Source organism: Lemur catta, chromosome 6 (assembly GCF_020740605.2).
Source record: "Lemur catta isolate mLemCat1 chromosome 6, mLemCat1.pri, whole genome shotgun sequence".
NCBI lineage: Eukaryota > Metazoa > Chordata > Mammalia > Primates > Lemuridae > Lemur > Lemur catta.
In genome coordinates this window covers 48,569,186-48,591,744 of record NC_059133.1, presented here as the reverse complement: position 1 = coordinate 48,591,744, position 22,559 = coordinate 48,569,186, and the positions used below count along the sequence as shown (strand labels likewise).

Sequence of the window (22,559 nt, the reverse complement as noted above, 5' to 3'; positions counted from 1 at the left end):
CAGGCACATGCCATGACACTCAGCTAATTTTTCTATTTTTAGTGGAGACGAGGTCTCACTCCTGCTCAGGCTGGTCACGAACTCATGAGCTCAAGCAATCCTCCTGCCTCAGCCTCCCAGAGTGGATGACAGGCGTGAGCCACCGCGCCCAGCCTGTACATCCCTGTTTTGCTGCAACAATTTTAGTTTGTGCCTGTTTTCCCAGCATAATTAGTAATAGTGTCCCCTTTGACTCAAAAATGTCTTGGTTGAGGGGTTAATTAATATGGTCACCTGACATAAGTAGTGAAATGACCGTTAGTCTTTATTCATTAGCTGCTACTTTTGGCCATTGGGATGGAAATAATAATCACTGTTAGTACTTCAGCGTTCTCAAGAGAGCAAGTGAGCAAGCTACTGTGCATGTTACCTTAGGAGAGGAGACACATTAACCACTGGTAAATTGTGGGATACTTGCTGTGTGGCAAAGTCAATCTCACCAATTGCAGTTATTCTAGTAGCAAGAAGCCTACATCTTAGCAGCACAGAAAGGTGCATACTATCCGTAACCTATCAGCCTGGCATTGAGCCACATGCATTGTTAAGAATGAACCACGCAATGCGGGATCGGAGTATGGATGCAACACCCATTTCAGGACTGAAGTTCCTGAAGCACAGTGAAGAATGGCTTATAACCACGTTTCTCAAAGAGTAGTCTTAGAATTATCTAAAAATGTGTAAATTACTAGGCCTAGTGATTCAGATTTTCAGGAAGTGGATTCCAGGGACTTTCATTTTCTGAACTTCTCAAACCATTCTTATATGTATTAATGCAATATATTAATGTGAAAATATTTCATGTTTAACTGAAACATTCAAATGAAATTATCATTTTTTTCAGAAGGAGATCAGAGTAACAATCTTCAATGAGAGGAAATGTTTGACACAAACATACAGGTTGGCTCCCGTTGCGCGCCTACGAATTTTATGAGTTGCCAAGCTAGTGTTTTTGGTGTGTGTCAGAGTAAATCTCAAGTTTTATTCAAATAGCTGGCTGGCAAATCTCCAGTCATTGGCCAAATGGGAACAACCCACGTACATGACACACAAATGCACACAAATGATTTTTACAGACAGATCCAAGATTTAGAAATGGAGATGACAGCCAGGTCATGAAATCTCTCCTACATCAGGTCAGAATGTACCAGAATCAAAGAAAGCAGCTTCTGTATAGTCTTAATGTGATTTTTCTCCCCAACATATTCAAAGTGACGGTGGTAGTGGGAGGGGCGAACAGTCCCCAAGGGTGCTCACCCTGAGCACATGGAAGTATAAGGTATTACAGATCCGTGGGACTGGGGAGCAGACTGAGAAAACTGTCAAATACGACTGTTTTAGCCTATCAAAGTATCCTTAGAACTCATCATTTTCCCTTTATGCAGGGGGAATCCATGTTTTATGAGATCTGAAGTTTAAACAATTTTGGGGTCTCTAAGAAAAAGAATGAAAGAGTAATTATGAATACAAACTTAGATGCTAATGTGAATGTTTATTAAGAATGAGAAAAGAAATCACACTATATTACTGGAACCTTGGAACCTGAAGTCCCTTTCCTTTGAGAAATGTTTATAAAAATGCTTCCTGATTATAACCTTGCTTCTGCTCCCCATCTAGAACATTCCACATTTTCCAGCAACAACCAGAACTCACAGGGGCTGATTTGAGCCAAGGTCCCTAATACTTAAGTTTAATTAGTTTCTTTGTAAATCTGCCTTTACAATGCAAACTAGATTTCCTTTCTTAATTAGCTCAACAGCTAACTCATCAACTTATATTACTTTATACTGGAAAGATAAATGATTATTACTTTAACTCTCAAGATTTCACAGCAGGGAGGGCACTTCTACAGGAGGGCTGTGATGGAGTCTCCAAGACGACTGCCCTCAATTCCTCCCTCCCTGTTAAAGCACCCTGCTCCTCACATCAAGAGGTGGATTCCAGTTCCCCTCTCCTCAAATACAGACTGGCCTTAGTGATTGCCTTGACCAACAGAATGTGGCAGGGGTGATGTGCTGAGATTTCTGAGGCTGGGTCTTAAGAAGCCATGCAGATTCTGCCTGGAACTCTTGAACCACTTGCTCTTGGGATATTTTATTTCAGAATCCAGTTGCCACGCTCTGAGAAGCCCAGAGCACATGGAGAGGCCATGTGTTGCTGCCTCCACTAAACTCTCAGCCAATAGCAGGCATCGGCTGCCAGCCATGTGGGGGAGCCACCTTGGACTCCCCGCCCAGACTGGTCCTCAGATGACACCAGCCCCACCCCACATCTGACTGTGGCCATATGAGGGATCCCAAAGGAGAACCACCCAGCTCAACCTAGTCAACCCACAGAACTATGAAAGGTGATAACAAATTGTTCTGTCAAGTCTCTACATTTGGAGGTGGTTTATTTTGCAGTCAACAAAGTCACAAAGGCCTTGTATAAGATATAACACTTGCAGGCCCTCTCTCCCTACAGGACTAGTAAGATGGGATATGCCACATTGAACCCTCTGGTGGTTTTTCTGTGGTCCCTGTTTGTCCATAAGTGGCCCTTGTTCCCTCTGCTCCTGTCCTCCAGCAGAAAAATACTAGCAAGACCCTCTCTCTTTGGGATTGAGAGGTGACAGCCCACAGCTGTCCAGTGGGTATGGTTAATTTAAGAGCTAGAGGAGAGGAGTAGGAAGTCCGTTTTGCTCTTAAATGCAAACCATGGTTTCCAATCTCACTTTACAATAGTTATAAAGTTATTTTGACCCCCGATTCCTGTGTTTATTTTTTTTTATCTTTTCTTTTTTCTTTCTTTCTTTCTTTCTTCTTTTTTTTTTTTTTTTGAGACAAGGTCTTGCTCTGTCACCCTGGCTAGAGTACAGTGGTGGCATCATAGCTCACTGCAACCTCAAACTCCTGGACTCAAGTGATCCTCCTGCCTTAGCCTCCCAAGTAGCTGGGACTACAGGCGTAGACCACCATGCCCAGCTGGTCTTGAACTCCTGACCTCAATCAATCCTCCCTCCTCAGCCTCCAAAAGTGCTAGGATTACGGGCATGAGCCACTGTACCCAGCCTACTGTGTCCATTTTTATAATTCTTTCAGAAAACTCCGGGGGGGGGGTGGAGGGGAGGGTGAAGGCAGAAACTTAGTTTTCTTCTTCATACCCCAACAAGCACCACTATTTCTCCTTTATCAAAGGCTAGAAAGCAAAGTTTTGTTTTTTAAATTTTACTCTGCTTTATCCTGTAAATCAAGTCTACCATCACTATGCCGCCTTTTAGTTTTCCTGGTTCCTACCCTAGCGCAGCTGCTCTCCTTGCCCGTCTGCAGCAACCCCCGCCCCATCCACTGCCGTCACGGGCTGGGACACTCCCCCTGCTGAAGATCTTATCTGCTGCCCTGGGTCCAGTTCCAGGACCTCTGTGGTGATCGCCTTTATTAATAGCTAACAGCCCTTCAAACTAATCTTCTAAACTCAGTGACCCCCTAAGGCAAATTTTGTTTCACACCAAACTAACTACTGTGTCCTTCTTTTTCTTGTTCTACTTATTTTCTTCTTCTTTAGATTATATGGTTCTCCCTCCCTTCTCCAAACTCCTCTTGTCTCTTGAGAAGCAAGAATCACAGGGTTTATGGCTAATTGTTCTTTGGCTAGTCTCGCCTTCCAGCTGGCCGAAAGTTCTAATTCCTTGAGGGCGTGTTCCTCAGTGTTCTACTCAATAAGCCCTGTTTGGACTCCTGATCCCCATGGAAAGAGCCAGTGAAATTTTGTGGTTTTGATGGAGTAGGAAGAAGAGCTAATATTGATCATGTCAGGTTTTGCTAAGTATATGGAAAATATAGTAGCTCATATGTGTCATTTAATTTTTTCCTTTGGGTTCCTTAGCATAACAATTCTATTGTCCTTTTTTTCACTGAAGGGGATGGTGAGATTCAGGAAAATTCATTTTCTCAAAGTCACTCAGTAAGTGTAGAGACCTGAAGCCCAGATTGACTACCAGTCTGAGTTTTTAACCATGGTATCATACTGCCTCCTAAGGTTTTATTGAGGGGTTTAGGGAATTATTTTAAACAAACTTTTCCTCATCTACCATCCAAAGATAATTGCCATTACCATTTTAGAAAACTCTGAAACTCTCAGCTGTGCACGTACACTTCCCACCTGCCTGTGCTCATGCCCTTTGTATGTACAATCACCCTCCGTTCCACTCATCCAGCACAGCCACTTCTCTGAGTCATGATGCACCAATATTGTCCCTTATGAACTGGCCAGACTGCAGAAAGTACAAAATAACCAAACGTACTCTTACCCCAAATGGGATTTTGGCTTGAACACACAAAAAAATCACCAAGAATCAGAAGACTATAAATGTTAAGATGTAAACATAGGTGTTAAATATTATTCACATTTTTATGGGAGAAAACGGGGAGTCCCAAACAAAATAGTCATTCTCTCTGCATATGAAAGTGAATGCTGGCAATCCTTAAGGGTGAAGCCTTCCAGAAGCCAGGGGGGAAGGAAGACTAATATTTACTGACCACCTCTGACCATGTACCAACACCTCGTGCCAGGCAATTTCACTGATGTTCTTATTTGCTTTTCCCAACGACTTGTCCATATGGGCATTTTTACCCCAGCTTAAGGAACATAAAAGGCAGGCTACAGTTGCTTGTGCAGGCCAATACAGTGGTGCTGGGGACACAATTCAGATGCTGGAGTCCAGGGTCTTTGTTCTTTTAGAGAAGGCTGTTTCAGGTGAAAGAAAAAAATATCTAGATTTAAAAAAAAAACCTGAGAGTGAGCTCAATGAGTGATCTGGAGTTATAAAAAAAAAAAAAAAGCTGATAGGAATCTTGAAAACCAAGGAGAGGAAAAATGAAGCCGAGAGACATTTGGGTTCCTTGTGGTTCAGTCTGGTGGGGGTGGGAAGAGGGGATTGCTGAGTTGAGGAGGGAGTTGGCTTTGCAAACTGGCCCCAAACAGAAAAAGGCCTTGTTCTTCCAAGAGTCCAAAAATGGGGCTAAAGGCAACAGCACAGTCTTTGAATGGAGGCTGGAAGGAAGGGTGAAATTAAGAAGAGACCTAGCTCTACGCAGAGCCTATCACAGGCCAGGAAGGGGCGTGGAGCAGAGAACATCTGGACGCTCAGGCTGCAGGCCTGCGCCAAGCTGCCCCAGTTATCTGACACGACGTGTGCACTGGGCTGGGGGAGGGAGAATTGCTAGAAAAGAAGAATTTGTTAGCCTGGGCTCCAGTGCCTTTCAGCTAACAAATCCTTTCCTTCTCCATCTGAACTCTTTTGGGATGGTATAAAAACATTTAATAGTGAGCTTCATGCAGCAACACGATGGGGGACCTGGCAGGGAACATCGTCCTTACGTTGGCGGAAAGGCTGCATCCTATCCTGTCATGCAGAGACAACCAGGTGCTGCAGACCGGAGAAGAGTCAAACCGTCCCCTCCGCTCAACCCGTAGCCTCCAGCTAACCGCTCAGTTGGCAGGGCCTCCTGTGGAATTCAGTTCTTGGCCAGAAATCCCTGCCTTAGACTCTGGAAGGTTTGAGGGAGGCTCAGCAAACCTGGCGGCTGCTCTTCGGGTTTGGCAAACTCGAGAATTTTCCAGCGCCTTGTGTTCAGCAAAATCGAAAATGTGTTTGGCTAGAAACGTTTCTCTAATTTTTAAACCCCGTGCATTTTTTATGTAAATTCAATCCACATGTTTTTGATTTATTTATATTTAACTCATCAAATCGAATTAGGAGCTACAATGATGAATGGGAACAATGCTGATTTCCAAGAAGATTTTTGAGCCCTTTTTCTTAGAACTAAATCACATTCTATACTTCCTCCACCCACCCGCCCCCCCAACTGGTAAAACTACCAGACTGGGCTGGGTTTGAAATTTAGAACCCAAATGTGAAATAAAGATCCCTGCTTGGCAAAGACAGACCATAGCAGGGGGATGTTCTTAGGAAGTCACAGTTAGAAAGGGAGGGAAGGCTGGGGTGGGGGCGGGGGAGTGAAGATGGGAAGGGAGTCAGTTGTCCTTCATTTGAAGGTCCAAATAAATTAACCTGACCTTCTAGGCTCCCAAGAGAAGCCCCCTAACCATTTCTATTGCATATGATCTTATCACTGCCATTCAGGGAAAAGGGGTTTCTGCCCCCAAAATTGCAGTTGAGGGTTCTCTGAACCTGTAATCTTCCTTCTGTTCTCCATAGTAGCCAATTCAAGCTGCTCCTCCTCTCCCTTCTGACGCATCCCCCCCCATCCCCTGCTTCCTGGCTCCGGACGAGGCCTCTCCATCTGGAACCATTTAAAATGTACAACAATTATAATCTCGTGCAAGAGAACCTTAGGATACACGCTACATACTCATTAAGCTAAATTATAGGTGCACAATTTTATTTTGCACAATTCTGTCTGGCCTAGGTTTACGCATACACAAAAGGCTGTTACACTCTTTCCCAATTACCCTTTCTACTACACCATCATTTTCCACAACTGCAGTCCGAGGTCAACAGTATTTTTCTGAGAAACTCTTGGCCAACTGATGTCCCAAAACAAAGTTGCTGTCTTAGGTTCAAGACGAAGGTGCCTTCTTCAGAGCCCCATGAAATAGTAGTTGGTGGGTCCTAGGACACTACCCAGAAAAACTTCCCTGAACTCAGCTTCTCTCCTCTGCAGACCTTGATCCAATTAGATAGGCCTGGACAAGCACCGGTTTGTTACGTAATAACTATATAAATTTAAGGGAGTATTTTAATTTCCTGGGTCCCAATTTTCCAGTCTGTAAAATGGGTATGATAACTATACTTAGCTCACAGAGTTGTTAGGATTAAATGAGATATTTCATGTAAAAACCTTAGCAATGTTGGATGAAGATAGGAAGATGTTGGTCAAAGAGCACAAAGTTTCAGTTAGGAGGAATAAGTGTTAGAGATCTATTGTACAGCATGGTGACTACAGTTAATAATGTATTAATATTATATATTTTTAAATTGTTAAGAGTATATTTTAAATGTTCTCACCACAAAAAAAAGGTAAGTATGTGAGGTGATGGGTATATTAATTAGCTTGAGTTCGTCGTTCCACAGTGTAAACAAATATCAAAACATTACTTTGTTCCGGATAAAATATATATGCACTATTATTTGTTGATTAAAAATAATCAATAGTTGTCTGGCCCAGACTAAGTAGTTGATAAATATTAGTTGTTATTGTTATTATTATAACTTTTACACTTTATTCAACCCTACAACTTTGCTAAGAGCATTTAAATTTTTGCAGAGGTTGACAGTTTCCTTCTAAACCTCCGCACCCCCACCAACGCTGAAGCAACCAACCTGCTGCCCTACAAACAGTGTCATCCCAGGTGGGTGACATGAGGTTTCTGATCAACCAACTGGGATTCTGACTCCGTCCTCAGGGAGTCTTCCGTGATGGCCCAAGGTTTAAACCTACAGTTTCTTCCTGGGATCAACAATAGAAGAACAATTGGAAGATCTAAAATCTAACCGCATGGAAATCATTCTCCTTCAAACCAAACTGAGCTGCCCCTCACTTTATGTAAAAAGTATACGCGCGTGTACATGGGGGAGGGAGGTGAGAAGGAGGTTTTCACTTTGCTTTAAGGAGCAAAATGGTTAATTAGTGTTTCCTGAGACCCCCAGGGATACTTAGGGAAAGCAGAAAGGGGAAGACGCCATTTAACATGTCAGATAAATGCCTCTCCTCCAAGGGGAAGAATATAGTCCATGAATCCAGTTACAAGTCTTATACTTGGTGGAATTCAAAGAAAAGAGAGTGTGAGGTCCAGTATCTATTGCCTTCCTCTGGTGAGAAGCAATTTTAGCAGTAGTTCATGGATCCCAATGTTGGCCAGAATAAAGAGACCAGGAATCCACCGGCTTCTGAGGGGGACTTTTGGATGCCTTATGTAGTAATGGTCCTCGTCCTGCAGAATTGCAGTGAAGGCTCAGAGAGAGGACACTTGCAAGCTTGTGACAAATGGTAATTTTTATTTCTACCAAAACTGACCTCATTTGAAATTTTGGGTAATATCAGGAAATCCACGCCTAATATTTACTAGAGATTTTTCTCTCAGTGGTCTCGTAGACCCTGTGTCCAGATGTATTTTGATGCCAGCCCTAGCTCTCAAGGACTCTAAGGAAACTACCCCTGCTCACAGCCCTGCCAAAGGGGGGGAGGCCTGGGTGGCTGTTTGTGCCCATAGAGGGTACTGAGGTGGACATACATGCTGAAGGGACAATCCAATCCATAGGCTGGGGAGTCACTTGTGGCCTAATATAAAAGGTGAGTTAGGCCAATCAGACTCCTTTCTAGAAATCTGGTATTGGGAGAGTGAGAAACCAGGCTGACTGGTAGCAGAGCCATATAAAATGAGGCTGGCCGCACCAATGGCAGAACTCCCCAGTGAAGGCCAATAGACTTCTGCTGATGCTCTCCAGGGCTGCCTTAACCCCAGAAGCACTCTCCCATAAAGCACTTTGGGGTGGGGAACCTGTGGCCTCAAGGCCACATATGGTCCTGTATCCCCAAGTGCGGCCCCTAGACCGAATCCAAATTTTACAGAACAAATTCGGTCAAAAGGCTACACTGAAGGACCCAAAGGACCCCGAGGGTGTAGGTTCCCCACCCGGTTCCTGACTCACTTCTTCCTTGTTCCCCTAGACTACAGAAATCAGAAAAGTTAAAACTTTCACTTTCTCAACCTCCCTCACAGCTAGCAGGTCACATGGGACAACGCTGCCAAGAAGATGCAAAGCGAGTATCTGCTGGGACAGAGGCTTTCCTCCCTCCTGTCTTGCATGCAAACGTTAGGCTTGGATCTGCTGCCACCACCTTACAACCATGAAGGGAGAGTCAGAGAAACCCAGAGATGCCACAGCCTTAGCACATTTGAGGTGCTGAACCAACTCTAGCAGCCATCAGATTCCAGCTTTCTTGCTATGTGAGTAAAATCTACCCCTAAATGACTATCAGATTTTTCCACAGCTTGGAAACAAAATCTTTCCTAAACATATACCCTGAAAATCAACATAGAACTTGATGTTGTTGTCTGCATTATAAGAAATATGATTTTTTAAAACCAAATATATGACCAACTTGTTTTTAAATTAACTTCTCCAAACATCAGCTGAATGATACAAGCTCTCCAAGTAACTAAAATCTAACAAGGGGGTAAGGTATACACGAATAACTGTGATTTAAGGCAGATGGTGAAAACGCCACAAGAGGAAGTTGCTCTCTGTATATCCTGGGTAGGGAAAGACATTACTTCTAGCTGGGGGAGGGGGGATCAGGGAAGTCTCCACAGGAAAAGCGTCTGGGCTAGACTCTTGAGAAAAATAAGAATTTGGATGTTTGGAGATGGGGAGAAAGGGGCATTCTTGGCAAAAGGAATAGTTTAAGCAAATATGGGAAACTGAAGGTCATGTACAGGAATTGACAAGTTCATTCTGGCTGGTACAGAGGAACAAACAGCAGAGTTTAAAGCCAGACCAAATTATAATAAGCCTTGAATGCCAAACGAAGGAGTCTGAGCTTTATTTTCCATGCAGGGGTTGGTGGGGGGTGGGGGTGCTATTGAAGGTTTCTGAGCAACTAGGAGTCAGAGTAGGTCTTCAGGAAATTCACCTGACAGCAATGTGGATGGACTGGAGGAGGCAGAGAATGGCACCGGGAGGCTCTGTAGCCCTCTGGGCAGGAGGTGATCAGGGTATGAACCAGGATAGTCAAAGTGAGAAGGTGATGGGAAAACAACAGAATGAGAGACGCTGCAGAAGTACGTGTAACACAAGCCGGTACTGTCTGGACGTGGGGTGTGGGTTATGGGAGGAACAGTGTAGAAAATACTTTATTGTACAAAATATAAACAAAAACCTCATGTGGTACCTCTGGAGCTGAAGACAGGAATGGTTTTATGTAGATGTTGGAGTCATGCACCTTCAGGTCATGGTCCCCAAGTCCCCTGGTCACTCCAATAGTTGCCATTACCCGGGCCTAGGAGTATAAGCAGAGGGTCGTCAGAAACACTCACACACACAGAGAAGGCATCCCAACACAGTGCAGCCCCCGCCGGCTAAGAATGATGAAGGGATTTTCCAATTCCTCCTGCCCCTCCTTCCATGCCTCTTGCTGCTCAGTTATGTGGGTCGTTACCAAGAAAGTGCTCATGGGAAATCACTTCTGTACTTGAGGAGTGGTTTTTCTACCCTTTATCTGAAGCTTGATGGGTTGCTGCTGTTTCTTTGCAGCTTTCTTTTTTGGAGACTGGAGGGAAGGGTGTCCAATAAACCAACTCCAGTGCATGTGTGATGTCTATAGCTACTGACATCAGTCCATACCAAATCCAACAGGATCAATCCACCCACCCATCCACCCACCTTTCTATTATATACTCACTCTACAAGTATGTGCTGAGCACCAGTCCTAGGATAGACACTAGCAAAAATGTAAAAAGTCAGAGGCAACTCCTGCCTACTCAGAGCTCACCTATTATGTTTCATGGCTAGAGAAAAGAAGCCACTAGCCACTCTGCAAACTATCCTGTTAACATCCCCACAAATTCCCACTGAGTGGAAAAGGACAGAATGTCACTGGTGCTGTAGCTCCACAGAGACATCAGGGCTGAGGCCTCGTGTTTTTCCTAAACTGTCTTTTGAATGGTTTAAGAAAGCAACACTGTTATACTAATGCCTACACTGTCAGCCTAAATATCTCTTGCCACAAATTTGATTTACCCAAGCATTTACTGGGCACCTACTATATACAGATACCATGTGGGGGGGGCGGGCACAAACGTCTAAGGCCTTGTCCCCATTATAAAGGAACTTAGTAAAGGAGAGAAGAGGGACATGTATCATTAATAACAAATAAATATGGTTAAGTGCTGAAAGACACATAAACTATGGGTTATATGAGTTTAGTGGAGGTAAAAACTCTACTGAAAAGGTTCTCTAGGGAGGTGGCACTAAACTTAGCACAGAAAGATGGACGACGTTGAGACACACAGAGGGATGGTGGGAAAGTCATTCTGGGTGGAAGGAAGCCCAGCGTCCTAACCCTTAGGTCACCAATAACACATTCTGTGTAGTATCATGGTTCAAAGACCTGAGCTTGAATCCTCACTTGATTACTTGAGTCATGAGAGTAATTACCTCTGAGGGGCAAGGATGAAGTACTAAGAAACATGACAGTCTAACACATCATCTTCATCTTCATCCCAGTCTCTCAAAAGGGCCGCGCACCGTGGAGCTGGTCTCAGCTCAGAAGGTGGGCAGAGCATACATTAAAGCAGAAACAAAACCATGACATGTTTTTGAGGGCAGGAGTCAGCGGGGATGAAATGCAGACACCAGACGCACAGCCTGGGCCCTCTGGTCAGGCAGGCTGCAGAAACCCTCTGCCCTGCTGGGAGGCAGGACTGGCTCCTTTCTAGCTAAAAAGTGTTCACCTCTAAATGTGAAAACCCCAAGGTCCCCAGGGCCTTCCTCTCTCACTGCAGTGGCGCCTTCTCTGGCTGGAGAAAGCACATATCTGCGTTTTAGTCCAAAGAAATCTGATGTTTCTGCTAGTGACTGAACTTGTTTACAGAGTATACAAGCATTACCCACACAAGTCCTTAAAAACATCTGTGGAAATAAAATGGAAAGTAATTGCCACGAAAGTACTCTGAAACTTCTGGGTAGGTGTATGCAGAGAAGAACAAGAAAACCCCTGTAAAGGAGCTAGACAGAACCCCATGAAATCATGGGGTCCCCACACAAGCATGATATGCTACTTAGGCATAGGGCAAGCCTGCCAATAAAAGCAAAGTGGAGACACGTGGCTTTTCAAATAGGCCACAAGGTACAATGACAGGACTTGCCACCTGCTCATCACAGGACTGTCAAGCCTTAATTAACTGAAATGCTTGAGGAACATGATGTCTTCGTCAATTGAGCTTTTTGCTTAACTGAGAAAATCCATGGCTCCTTTAAATCTTACTGCTGATAAACTTCTAAGAAACATCAGTCCATTTTCCTGTTGCACTAAGGAAAGTTTACTGAACATCACCGAATAGCTTGTTCAATATTTATGCATTTGTTGAAGATCTGCCATGTGTCAGGGGCCAGGCTGGACAGGTGCAAGGTACACAAAGCTAACAGGATGTGCTCCTGAGCTTACGGGAACTCCCTGGGTATAGCAGGATGGTACTGAGAACCGGGGCTGCGGGCACAGGTCACTGGGCTGAAGGGTACACATTAATGGTGCCCACTGTTCTGAAAATCACGTCCCTGTCATGATTCTCAACCAAAGATGGTGATTTGGAAGGTGTTCATCTCCATGAATGGGGCACGATAGTTTAAAAACTGCTCTCCACGTAGACCAGATATTTGTGCTTTATTTCCCTCCATGAAATGCCTCCTTCCATTGAAATCACTTCTGGGCCACACAGTGCCTCAAACCCAACCCTGTGTGCCTGTGCCCAAGCATCCTCCATTCTCTCTCCCTCTCCCTCTCCCACACACACACACTGTGCCCGTGGAAGACATCCTTTGGTTGTCCTGTGAGTCATTTCTTCTCGATAAAAACTATCAAATGCTGAAAAAAAACCCCAGCTGAAGATTCTTCTCAATGTGACATTTTTCACTTCTAATCGGAACTCTTCACACCGAGTTGAAACATATTAGTGTTCCGAGGAAGGATGTAGTGATTCAGCAAGTGTTTGTTCTTCCTGAGAACTGGCTTCCCAGCTTCCTCGTCCCCACGCCAGGATCCAGCCTCTTCTGGGACTCTGCCCGCAGACCGCTGCGGGATCTACGGCCGTCCTCACTCTGCCTGGAGCCCTGGGAGCTGACGATGGTCAGGCTGCCACCTCGGCCTGGGCTCTGGGTGATGTGATCCTATAATTACAGTGAAGCTTTGGAGTCCCTTCCAAAGCAGACTTGCAAAGTCTGAGCTTTCCATGGTGCCGTAAGAGCTCACCAGATGCAGGCAGAAAGCCACGGCTCCACCTTGGGGCCGGCCCTCACTGGCTGCATGATCTGCCTGAGCCGTTTCGACCTCTTGGTCCCAGCTGCCTCGTCTGCCAAATGCATACGATACAGCCAGCTTGACCTGCCTCCTCGCTTGGTGTCAGATATAAAATGAGATGATGTACGTGCAAATGGTCACTTTTAAACACTGCAAAAAGTTACTCACACGGATTGGGAAGGGGACGTTATTTTCACCAAATTGATTTTGGTCCCTGTGCTCATCACCCACCCCCACCACTCCTTGGACCCTCAAGACAGGAGGCCTGAAGGATGATGGGTGGGACATGCTCTCAAGCTGTCAAGACTATAGAATCAGGAGCTGCTGAATGGAACACAGGGACTGCCACAGTCTACACGGAACAGCAGCCGCGGGACAGAGCCTTGTCCTCTCCACCCAGGGGAAGCACACATGCCTACCTTCTTGCCTTCTCCATATATAAGGGGGAACTTCAAGTCCTCATCCTCAATGGTTTTGTACGCCCTGTAGGGGGATAAACAACATTTTTAAAAAAGGTTTGCACTCCAGTAGTGACCCATTAACCTGACACAGGCTGCTAGGGACTTCATTTTCCACGCGACCCCATCCACTCACCACATGGCCTACCTCCTTTATATAGAGCTATTCTCCCTACAGAATTGTGTGTGTGTATTTTACCAAACCAGAAAACATCAAGTCTTTATGTGCTTGAAGAGGGAGAAAATAGGCTGGGCACGGTGGCTCACACCTGTAATCCTAGCACTCTGGGAGGCCGAGGAGGGCGGATCGTTTGAGCTCAGGAATTTGAGACCAGCCTGAGCAACAGCAAGACCCCGTCTCTACTAAAAAAATAGATAGAAATTAGCTGGACAACTAAAAATATATAGAAAATATTAGCCAGGCGTGGTGGCACATGCCTGTAGTCCCAGCTACTCAGGAGGCTGAGGCAGGAGGATCGCTTAAGCCCAGGAGTTTGAGGTTGCTGTGAGCTAGGCTGATGCCACAGCACTCTAGCCCCGGGCAACAGAGTGAGACTTTGTCTCAAAAAAAAAAAGAAAAAGAAAAAAAAGAGGGAGACGATAAGTTGGCATATGCATAATTAGTGAGAATGGGAGAGGGTTTCTGCCCTCAGTGTCTGGGCAGTAATGAAGTGACTCAGCAACAGCAACTAGATTCATATCATTAATCCAAAATTGTGAGAAACAGCTCAGAGATGGAGTGTGAAACTGCTCCAAGACCCAGTTCTCACCTTCAGGGATTGTTTGCACCAAAGCAGCCTTGCATTGGGGTGGCTAGGGAAGGAATCGTTAGAGCCTGTTTGACCTCAGTATGATATTCAAGGTGGCAATGAAAAGAAAATTCTTTTGTTTCACAATAACTTTAAAACGACCACTCAACACACAGAAAGAAAATCCAATTTATGCTTCAGTGGTTTATTCCAGACATGGTTGTTCGGATGCCACTGCCTACACAGCTGAGGCTGGCAAGGTTAAGGGGAGAGAGCAAATGAAGCCCTTGTCCTGCAATTGTGCTCATAAGCTAGTTAAAAACCAAACAAGCAAACAAACGTGGTGCCCGAGTATTAACGGCATCATCCTAACTAAGCACGTAGCTTCACCTTTTTCAGTCTCAGTTTCTTCATCTGTAAAATGAGGATGTTGCATAGGACGCAAAGCCCTTAGTGCAGAGCCTGCACTTAGCAAGAGCCCAACAGTGGCAGCTGTTACTAATATTTAGCAGATAACTAACACTTGGCATACCAATTCCCCTTTCTGCAAGACGGGGCTAGCACTGCTCGTTCACCACTTCGAAGAAATTATTAGGAAGACTAAATAAAAGATGGGGCGGCTTCTGCTGGGTTAGGGGTGCTAGAAGTAGACGCTTTTCTAAAATAATGTCTCCTGAGTATATGGAAAAAACTCATTTAAGAAATGGCCTGCCAGTACTGAATACACCTAGGCAACTTGGGAGTGAACTTGGAATCAAACTTACGGAAGCTCCTGATATATAAAAGAATGCAACCCAATTTAAAAAGCGTGCAACCCCAACGTAAAGCAGGTACATCCTTAGGGAGTTATCTGAGTAAGTTTTTCTTCCCAGAGGCTAGAGAATCAGTGAAGTTTTGGCACCAGATGTGCCTGAGCTAAGCTCAGCACTGCTTTCTGCATAGCCCTGGGATGTGCTCTCTGGCCCTCAGGATCCTCATTAATCAAGCAGGGCAAAAACTGGGGCTCATTCGTGGGATTGTTGCAAGGATTACAATGGGGTAATGAATGTGAAGAGCTTAAGAAGTACTTAGCACAATGCCTGGCACATGCTGAGACCTCAATAAATGCTAGTTGTTTCTGCTACCACTGCCAAGCAAGCCCAGAGGTATTCTAGGAATTGAATTTTCAAAATAGGAACTGTTCTATTTCCTTACCCCAAATCTACCAAATTAACATGAAGTGGAAATAGCCACTTTGATGTTGTATATACTCACATAAACTATTTTAAACACTGTGGTATGCAAGTCACTTGGGGAACAAATAAAGCTATCATTAGAACACAGCCCCAGCTTGGGAGCTGAGTGAGTTTGTAGACCAATGGTTCTCAACTCTGGCTGCATATCGAATCATCTGGAAGGGCTTTAAAACATCCCAGTGCCCAGGCCACATCTCAGAGCAAATAAATCAGAATCTCTGGGGGTGGGACTCAGGGTTTTTTAAAAGCCTTCCAGATGATTCCAATATGCAGCCAAGGTTGAGTTCCACTGCTATAGACCAAATGTCAACTAACTAATATTTGAAGTGAGTTATACAATAAGCATAAGCCCCTTGTCGGCTTGACCCTTAAGATGACAGGCTACATGACTCAAGGTAGAGGGGGGAAATGGCCTGAGAAAGGCCCGAAACAGCATGAACAGGGCTTGGGGACCCCCACGTGGAGCAGGAAATGTGGAGAGTGAGAAGACAGGCCAGAGAGGAGGCGGCAGTGCAGAGAGGGGCACAGGAGTCTGGAGTTAAACAGAGGCAGAAGGCAGCAGCTCTAGTGGCAATGACTGGAAATTACTTAGAGCCCATGAATGATAGGCTGATAGCATGCTTAACAGGCTTGAAAAGGTAGTGAGAAAACTGCTCTCTGACTCCACCATAAGCCCAGGTAATCAAATTCTCATGGGGCAGAGAATTTCAGGAACATGAAGTCCACGTTCCCACAGCTCTGAAAGACACACACTCAGAGTTGTCACCCACAGGACCAAGCCCCAACTGCACATTTCAGTATTATATTTTAGTTTCTGTTTCTTTATCTCCAGGAACAACAAAAAATTAGAAATAGAAATGACAACCATGGAAAAGGAAGGTTTATTCTGTCCTGCCAATGTTGGTTTTCAATGAAATATGAACCCTCCTTCCCCACCAAATGACAAGGGGAATAACTATAAACAAAGAGAGAAAGAACAACACCCTCTCCCCTTCCATCTTTCTGAATCCCATGGACAGTTCATCTTATAAAGACAAGTGGACTTCCATCCATAGTTAGAAAGTCTTGAGTTATAAAGTATAAAATACAGTAACCAAAAGTTAAAACCGGCAATTTGATTAGAGCCTGTGTAAATTAATGATAGCTGACAGTAATTATAGCAGCTAGGATTTACCAAGCAGCTTCTACATGCCAGACACTGGACTTGGTGCTTACAGTGTCTAAAAATCTCTCAAAGACCCTGCAATGTCCCGTCTTACAGATGAAGGAACTGAGGCACAAAGAGGTTAAGTTACTTTCCTAAGATATCAAGCTAGTGGCCCTAAAATCAGACTCAGATGTTTCCAGAAAACATGCCAAAGAAATATGATATCAGGGCTCAGCTGAGGGAATTTTTCATTCTAGTCAAAGAGTCTGAAATGAGACCATTATTTCACCCACCTCTCATTGGGTGACCAGCAAACATTTGATGAAGAAAAGGGGACTTTCGGCAAAAGGCCAAGGGGAATTTTCTGTGTGAGGGGCAAAAAGAACAAAAAGTGATCATGTGGGAAGAAAACCAGTGGCTGCTCTACTACTGAGTCTACAGGGAAGAAGAGCAGGAAGTCAGCAGAAGGGAAGGTCCTTGCCCTTGGACCTGCCACTGCTTCCCAGGTCATCTCACCTGTGACCACAGAGACAACCAAGCCTCTCCCACGGCGAACAGACTTCCCTCAAACCTGTCCTCACAGTTTGAGGGGGCCACCCCAGTTCCTGCCCGCGTAGAAAGCCTGTCTGCTGTTTTATGTTACAGTCGCTGTCTGGGCTGCAGGCCTGCGTTTATGCTTCCAGCCCGTCTTTGCCTTCCAGCTTTCTCATTTGGAGGCGGTGAGAGGGTAAGAGGGAGGGTGAAGCTTGACAGCTCTAAGACCTGCAGGTACTTTGGATTTGAGATCAATAGAGAATGTCTAGTCAAAAACTCCTTTACACCAGATCCTAAGATTTTTAAAATCTGGATTAAATTCTTAAAAAATAACCCCCCACACAGATTACTTACTCGTTTTATAATAATGTAACTGACCAGAGATTATATTCAAATAATTACTTGTTACAAGATAACAAAACTGAAAGGATTAGGAAAGATTTTTAGAATAGCTCTCATTTGGGGTCAATTCCTTTATGAATATTTATGAGGCTAGTTGACAAAAGGATAAGATGAGGAGAAAAAGGAATGCTAAATTCTTGGCTCTCCTGAACTCAAAGGCATTTTCCTCAGAAGTTTCCTTTAAACTTTTTTTTTTTAAGTAATAATTTAAATTGTAACGATTGTGCAAAGCTGCAAAGACAAGCCACTATTGCTGTGGACCTACTGGAAGCAGGTCAGCATTGGATGGGACTGAAAAGCTATTAGGTCAGCTGTACCCCAAGTGTGTTCACCTCTCATTGCTCAGACCAGCAAACATCTGATGACTTGGCCTCTGCTGCATGGACTGCCATAGACAGTCATTGTCCTAGAAATTTAATGTCAGCCCGTTCTACTGGAGAACAGCTCTGGGAAATTCTTTCTTCAATTGGTGTGTTTGATCCATCCTCTGGAAAAACATAAAGTAAATCCAGACTCTCTTCTGCTTGAGAGCTCTGCAAATATTTGAAAAGAGCTATCTCAACGTTTCCTTTTCCCCAGTTATTCCAACTGTTCTTCACGGGGCCTGGGGGGCCATCCCTAACCACTGAAAGCACCATCATTCAACAAATATTCATTAACTGAGCACCAAACACTGTGGAAGGGCCCTCTGCGGGATTTCTAGTTTGCCAGCGTCCTCAAAGAATGGCACTTGGAACTGAGAACACTTACAATGCAGTCCAAATAAGAATGAGATTATGACTTCTTTTGACTTGGACCCTGCACTTTTTAAAAATCAGCAAAGCTTCTATTTGCATTATGGGCAAGCACACACATGTCTGTGAATGTATGTTTTAGACTGTTTTAGCTCTGGGGCTATCTGTGAAGCATATATTTAAACTGAGCGAAAACAAACAAATGAAAAATCCCAGCGAAAAACAAACAAACAAAAACAACCCCCACTGGCCGGGCGCGGTGGCTCACGCCTGTAATCCTAGCTCTGGGAGGCCGAGGCGGGTGGATCGCTCGAGGTCAGGAGTTCGAGACCAGCCTGAGCAAGAGTGAGACCCCGTCTCTACTAAAAATAGAAAGAAATTATCTGGCCAACTAAAATATATATACAAAAAAATTAGCCGGGCATGGTGGCGCATGCCTGTAGTCCCAGCTACTAGGGAGGCTGAGGCAGTAGGATCGCTTAAGCCCAGGAGTTTGAGGTTGCTGTGAGCTAGGCTGATGCCACGGCACTCACTCTAGCCCGGGCAACAAAGTGACACTCTGTCTCAAAAAAAAAAAAAAAAAAAAAAAAAAAACAACCCCCACCCACAAGCAAAAAGACCTGAGGATTTCTGGCTCACAGCCTCCTCTGGTTTACACTGGCACGGTGGATGTTTACGCTGAATGGAGGACTCCACTGCCCTTATTAATTTTATCTTTCTAGATTCAGTCCATTGTTCCAGCCCACCGAGAGCTTTCCAAGTTCAGATCCTTCCATCCAAAATATCAGCTCTCCTTCTACGCTGTGTCATGTTAAATGTGATAAGCAATCCTGCCATCTTCATACAGGTCACTAGAAAAAATGCTAAGCGGAACCAAACCATTAGAGACCTTCCTGCAAGCCAAGCTAACCGGACAAGGGGTGAGTCAACATTCCTTGGAAGCATGTGGAGGAAAGGTTGTGCAATTCAAAAAGTCATACTCAGCGTAATTCTGTCTCATGAAAGTGAAGCATCTCTCAATTTCCTTTTTAATACACACAACGGGGACTGTCAAAAGCTTCCCTCTCTCACTCCTTGTTGTGTGTGGCTCTCAGGCCAATGCCCCTCCTTGGCCCTGCTATTCTGGCTACACTTGTTCTAGATCCAGCCTCCATTATCAAATCTTTTTGAGACCTTTCTTGCTAGCAGCCTAGAATTCCTCACCCTCTTCATTTGCTAGTAACACAACGGACTGAGCATTTTGTCTATTAACATGCCAAATACCATCACTGCTACCTTTAAAACAAATTCAGAGTTGGAAGTTTTCAACACCTCCCCTACTGTTGGAGCCCAAGCACCATCTTGTCTTGCCTAAGTTACTGGGCTTGCCTTACTGGGCCTTGGGGCAGTAATCTAGGCAAGAGACGGTAGTGCTAGGATAATGTCCCTAGGGTGAGTGCAGTGAGAACACTCAACATCGCTCAGATTTGCCCCTTACCTCTGTTCTCAGAGCAACCAGAGTAATTATTTTAAAATGTCAGATCACATCATTATGCTCCTCAAACCTGCCAGTGGCTTTCCTATTATGCGCTAATCAAATGGCCTTCTTTGGCATTGCTCCCCTCTCCCCAAATTCCTACCTCCCTTTCCTGCTTTATATTTCTCCATTGCATCTACCTCCACCTGACAGTCAAAGTACTTTCCTTCCTTCTTATGTTTATTTTCTCTACTGCTGCCCTAGGCCCCTTAAGTTCTGTGAGGACAGAGATTTTTGTTTGCTAACCATGGTATCTCTGGTACCTAGAAAAGTTCCGTACATATATAATGGATATCCAATAAATATTTGATTAAGTGAGCAAATTAATGAATACTGCCTTTCCCAAGCAGAGGCTTTATTTTGTCCTTATGTATTTTCTTGTTCTATACATATTTACAAAACAAAAGCCAAGAGCCTTCTTGTTTTCTTTGGCTGCTTTCTAAGTGGCGTGTGCTGTTCCAGCTGATGTTCACTCACAAGCACGTCCCTTCCTTGCCTCTGCCCTGGTGGCTCTGTGCTGCCCTTTGCAGTCTCAGGCAGACTCTGTGAACAGCTGAACTCGAGAGGTCCCTGTGCAGCCACGTTGATGTCCTTTCACCCTTCCGATGAGTATCAATTTTAGGACTCCTCCACCAAGAACACATTGGTTTTACAACTTTCATCAGGAAAAGCTTTGCTCACACTGTCCTCCTGGCTGGGAGGCCTGTTAGCAAATCTCTTTTAATCCACAAATATCACTCGTCAGCTAAAGTTCACCACTGGCTTCCAATCATCTTAAAATATAATCCAACGAGAGGAGGCCCTCCACGATCTGGTCTCTGCACGCTCCACGATCTTCCATCGCCCTGCTACGCTTTCCTAACACTGGCTTTCTTCTTCAACACGCTGCAGGGCCTGGCTGTTCCCTCCACCTGGGCCGCTCTTCCTCTGGATGCTGCCAGGCTGCCTCTCGGCGGGGTGTGGAAAGGCCTCCCCTGGGGACCCATCCACAGCCAGGTGCTCCCTGCTCTCGCTCACCCTGCTCCAGGGCCTCATGGTGCTCCCGCCGCACCATCTGAAATGACTTCATTTCTTAATTTGTTTACTTGTTTACATTCTGCCCCCACTCCTGACACTAGCTCCGTGAAGGCAGGGGCTTTCTGCTCATCTGCTGCTCTGTCCCCCTGCCTACCACCGTGAAAGCACATGGTGGGCAGAAGCAGACACCAGCTCGATGGATGGATACATGACTGAAGGCTGGCACTTGTCCCCAGCACTCGAGCTTCCCGCTAAAGATATACCCCATTCCTTTTGCCTCAACAGCAAGCTTTTCTATGGCTGAAATTCAGAGCTGAGTCCTATCAGCAATACCTTTGACTTTTATTTACCTCTTTGTACTAACATTTCAGCTTCCCTTTTATTATTAATAGGTATTGGTGGTTAGAAAGTTATAAAAGACACCACTTATGATCCTCTTGCCCATTCCCTTCTCCAGCTATTTCCCAAGTCCCACCTAAGAATGGTAGTTTTTTGTCACAGCTGTTTTCCGGCATAAACAATGTTGCCAAGATCATTTTCTAACACAGTTTAAAGGCAAGTGTCCCACTTTAGAAAGTTCTTCCTAGTCTTTGCAGGATCCCTCCGTTCCTGGGAAGAGCCCTCACTCTCATTTCTTAACCCACAGGCCAGGAACCCAGAGTCCATACTTTGGCATCATCCACTTCCCATGGTCTCCCTTCCCTAGGTCATGACCTCTAACTAGAAAGAGGGTCAGAAATATCACTTTTTTCCTAAGTCTTAATTTCCTTAGCAAAACTTCAAAGTCATTTAAAAGGAACATGATCCCTTCGGGGGGAAATAACAGGACCCTCATCCTCCCTCCGGGGACTGCGTAATCTCGACAATGCACTTGTGCGGTTCCAGTGACACAAACCAGTGAGTCACATTCTTCCACTCACCCCTCGACATTGCCTTGGATGCCTCACCTCCCCGGGGATCTTCCTTCCTGGACTCTCTGTTCCCTCCTGGCAGAGCCCACTGCGGTATTAAAGCACACCAGGCTCTGGTTTGAAGCCCCATCTCAATCCCCGTGTGAACTAGCTGTGTGGATTTGGGAAGGTCCCGCAGACCTCACTGAATGTGTTTCTTTAGCTGGATACTCCGTAGGGTGGTTCAAGGATGAAGTGCAACTGTGTCTGGGAAAAGTCCTTTGGGAAGGATGGGTGGATGTAGCCATAAGTTGTGGCTACTAAGGTCTGAGGAGCCTCATTCTTTCTCCAGCATAGATGTAGAGCTTAGATGACGGGCCACCACAGGCAGGAGGAGATAGTACGTCCCCACTGGGGCCACCCCAGTGCAGACTTTTTCTACAGTTGCTGATAGCGAAGCACGAAGGAGAGCACCTGTGCAACTTTATCCAGAACAGTTCATCATTCCGCTCTGAAGTGAAGACTCAGAAGGATGCCTCAGAGCTAATAATCCAAAGGCGGTAGAGTTAATTTGAAACAGTCATAAAAGGAGACCTTTTCCCCTTAGCTGGGAGCTTAGTGCCCTCTAGGAGGGAGGGGAAAACCACGGGCAGTCTTGTTTTTCTTATGGCAGAAACCAAGTCCTAGCCCACAGAGACACATTCCACAGGGGCCACCAGGTTGGATGGAGGGTGGTGGGCAGCAGCGTCCAGGTCTTGGGTCCCTGCTCCTGCCTTCCTGTAACAAGATCTCAGCAGCAGCTTGAATCCCAGGAGGCCCAGG

General features: G+C 45.1%; 1 protein-coding gene across 3 annotated transcripts in view; it reads right to left on the bottom strand.

Moving 5' to 3' along the window:
- PPM1H (protein phosphatase, Mg2+/Mn2+ dependent 1H) overlaps positions 1-22,559 on the bottom strand; it is a 240,699-nt gene that overhangs the window by 24,491 nt on the left and 193,649 nt on the right. For 2 of the 3 annotated variants that reach the window (XM_045553452.1, XM_045553451.1), the window contains exons 7-8: positions 13,475-13,538; positions 9,933-10,040 (exon numbers count right to left, since the gene is read on the bottom strand). In XM_045553452.1, the coding sequence (XP_045409408.1) occupies positions 9,933-10,040; positions 13,475-13,538 (172 nt within the window). Of the gene's footprint in view, positions 1-9,932; positions 10,041-12,458; positions 12,926-13,474; positions 13,539-22,559 lie in introns of those variants that run through there. The other variant, XM_045553453.1, reaches the window with a different exon arrangement.